The sequence below is a fragment of the Rhinolophus sinicus genome, chromosome 1, assembly GCF_057876585.1.
Source record: "Rhinolophus sinicus isolate RSI-liver-muscle chromosome 1, RSI-T2T, whole genome shotgun sequence".
NCBI classification, from domain to species: Eukaryota; Metazoa; Chordata; class Mammalia; order Chiroptera; family Rhinolophidae; genus Rhinolophus; species Rhinolophus sinicus.
Genome location: NC_142501.1, coordinates 56,890,514 through 56,893,826, shown reverse-complemented (window position 1 = coordinate 56,893,826; position 3,313 = coordinate 56,890,514). Strand labels below are relative to the sequence as shown.

The 3,313-nt window shown below is 33.4% G+C and overlaps 1 protein-coding gene across 1 annotated transcript; it reads right to left on the bottom strand.

The window, feature by feature from the left end:
• Window positions 1-1,845: 1,845 nt before the first annotated feature.
• LOC141568622 (olfactory receptor 6C75) lies at window positions 1,846-2,784 on the bottom strand. Its single transcript, XM_074319017.2, has one exon. It carries the CDS (start codon window positions 2,782-2,784, stop codon window positions 1,846-1,848), a length of 939 nt encoding a protein of 312 aa, XP_074175118.2.
• Between the last annotated feature and the right edge of the window lie 529 nt (window positions 2,785-3,313).

Here is a 3,313-nt window from a genome sequence, read left to right as displayed (position 1 = left end):
TTAAACAATTAAAGTATGTATTTAATATGAGAATACACATTGGGAAAAATTACTAGGTATTCAATGATATTGTGGAATGAATTTATATTTTTTAATCATAGGAGCATTTATTTACATTTGAAAAAGTGGAAAAGCGTAACAGAAAAATTCTTTATTCTGCCTACAGATGATACTTTGTAAGACAATGTTTACATGAATGTCTCAAAAACAGTTCACTCAATTAAAAACCACTGACCTAACGCTTTCTGCTAAAATATCTGCCCTTGAAATTTTGAAATATGTGTGTTTAAAAGGAACCCATCAGAGAATATTTTAATAACAAAATAAGGTTTGGAAGACTGGTTAAAAAATGTTGCTTGTGGTCAATTACAAAAGGGTAATAAAAAGTACAGTAACTTGGAGATGAGATGACAGTTTAGAAATTGGGGAAAACCTTGTATGGTTACGTATTAGTTGCTTTAGGAGTTTATGATTTGATTATGGTAGATCAGGGCTCATGATTAATAAATATGTCATGAGTAAGAAAGCTCTTATGGTAAAGGAAGTAGGGAGAAATGCTCTTGTAGCACATTTCTTGAATAAAGTTTCTCTCTTTTACAAAATTAGTTTTTATTACAGCACCATTGCTTTTATGGATTTATTTTCCTAATCTTCATTTAATATTTTAATTAAGGCAAGTATTGGCTTTTAACTTATCATAGATTTTCACATTTGGTATACAATAAAGTTTTATTTATTATTTAGGATTTATGTTGTGAGAGACAATATATATTATAGTAATAGGCTGTTATCATGCCATTAAGTATTAAAATTTTTGATCTGGCACATAGAAGGGGTTAGAACAGTTAAATTGATTAAGAGTTATAAAAACTATGACTTTATATGTTGCATTTGAAATGACAAAAGTGAATCATGCCAGACAAGTAATATTATGCAACTACAGAAAGGTTTAGTCATAGATATATTATTATTTTCTTTGTTTTCCTTTTCTTTTTAAAATAATTTTATTATTTTCCAATTACAGTTGACATACAGTGTTATATTAGTTTCAGGTGTACAACATAGTGATTAGACATTAATATAGCTTACAATGTGATTACCCTAATAAATCTATTACCCATCTAACACCATATATAGTTATTACAATATTATTGACTATATTTCCTATGCTATAGTTTACATCCCCATGACCATTTTGTAATTACCAATTTGTACTTCTTAATCTCTTCCCCTTTTTCACCATCCTTCCAATTCCCCTCCCATCTGGCAACCATCAATATGTTCTCAGTATCTATGAGTTTGTTTATTCATTTGTTCTTTAGATTCCACATCTAACTGAAATCCTGTGGTATTTGTATTTCTCTGTCTGACATTTCATTCGAGTTCATCTATGTTATTGCACATAGGAAGATTTCATTCTTTTTATGGCTGAGTAATGTTCCACCTCTTCATTATCCATTCATCTATTGATGGACACTTACGTTGTTTCCATATGTTGACTATTGTAAATAATGCTGCAAAGAACATCTAGATACATATGTCTTTTTGAATTAATGTTTTGGATTTTATCTGACAAATACACAAAAGTAGAATTACTGAGTCCTTATTTGTCTCTTGTTACAGCCTTTGTTTTAAAGTCTATTTTGTCTGATATAATTATTGCTATCTCAGTATTTTTCTTTAAATCGGAACTGGCTTTTAGACTAATAAGAAAAACAGACATTGATAACATATAAACATGCCTAAATTAAAGAAGGAAATGAGGTGTTTGAAGAATTTATTTAAAGAAGGGCAAAGAGTTTTATTCAGCTTTGCTTTCAGGGGTACATTTTTCACATAATCAATTCATTTATTTGAAGAAAAGGCCATTCTCTGGACCATGTTCTTGAAGGCTTGCTTCACTTGCTGATTTCTTAGAGTGTATATGAAAGGATTCAAGAGAGGAGCCACTGAGGTATTGAGCACAGCCACTCCCTTGCTTAAAGTTACCCTCTCCTTTGCAGAAGGCTTAATGTACATGAAAATGCAGCTGCCGTAAGAGAGGGAGACAACGATCATATGGGAGGAACAAGTGGAAAAGGCTTTTTTCCTTTGACTTGAGGAAGGAATTCTCACAATTGTCTGGATGATATGCATGTAGGAGAGAATAACTAGTGTTAAGGTGACCATAAGTGTTACCACAGCTAGAAAAAATGCCACGAGTTCTAGAAAACTAGTGTTTGTGCAAGAAAGCTGCAGAATGGGAGAAGAGTCACAGATAAAATGATCGATTATATTGGAGGCACAGAAATCCAATTGCATCACCAGGATTATTGGTGGAAAGATGATCAGGAATCCAGCAAGCCAGGAGCTACAGACAAGAAGGATACAGACTCTGCTGCTCATGATGGTGGTGTAATGTAGAGGTTTGCAGATGGCCACATAGCGGTCATAGGACATGGCAGCCAGAAGGTAAAACTCTGTCACCCCCAAGAAGATGAAGAAAAATAGCTGAGCCATACAACCATTATAAGAAATGGTTCTGTCGCCTGTCACAATAGTGACAAGGAATCTCGGAATGCAGACTGACGTGAACGATATTTCTAGGACTGAGAAGTTTCGAAGGAAGAAATACATTGGAGTCTGCAGATGGGGATCTGAAAGGGTGAGGGTGATAATGATCAGGTTCCCAGTTACACTTAGCATGTAGGTAACAAGAAGAAATGTGAAAAGTACAACCTGCCACTGTGGGTCATTTGTCAGTCCAAGAAGAATAAACTCTGTTACTTCTGTGTAATTTCTCATTCCTTTCCTTCTTTTCAATGATATTCTTTGTTTCAGCTGTAAAATAGATGTACGAATAAAAAAGCTATGACACCAACAAAGAGACACACACACATGCATGCACACGACCGCCCCCACCCACGCTTAAGAAATCATTCTGCCTTTTTAGTTAATATAAAAATGATTTTGTAGTACATAGAAACAAATGCTTTTAAAAATTTATTACATCATCCATTAATTCAGTACTCCTATGTTTCCTTCATTGTATTCTCACACATTTCAGTCTAAATCTTTGTCCTCTGAACATTTTGATATGTTCCTGAAAACAAGAAAAAAAAAAAAGATTAAAACCTCAGATAAAACTCTGAGAGCTTACTCCCAAGGATACCACAATACCCTTGAAGATATATATTTTGTTGCTCTCCATATTCCTTTTAAATTTTGCTATTTTGAGTAAGTATTTCTTTCTCCTTCCCCATTCAAACTTCTACAATCTATGGAGACAGCTCAGTTGCCCATTGGGGTAGAATAATATGTCCTTGATAAATAA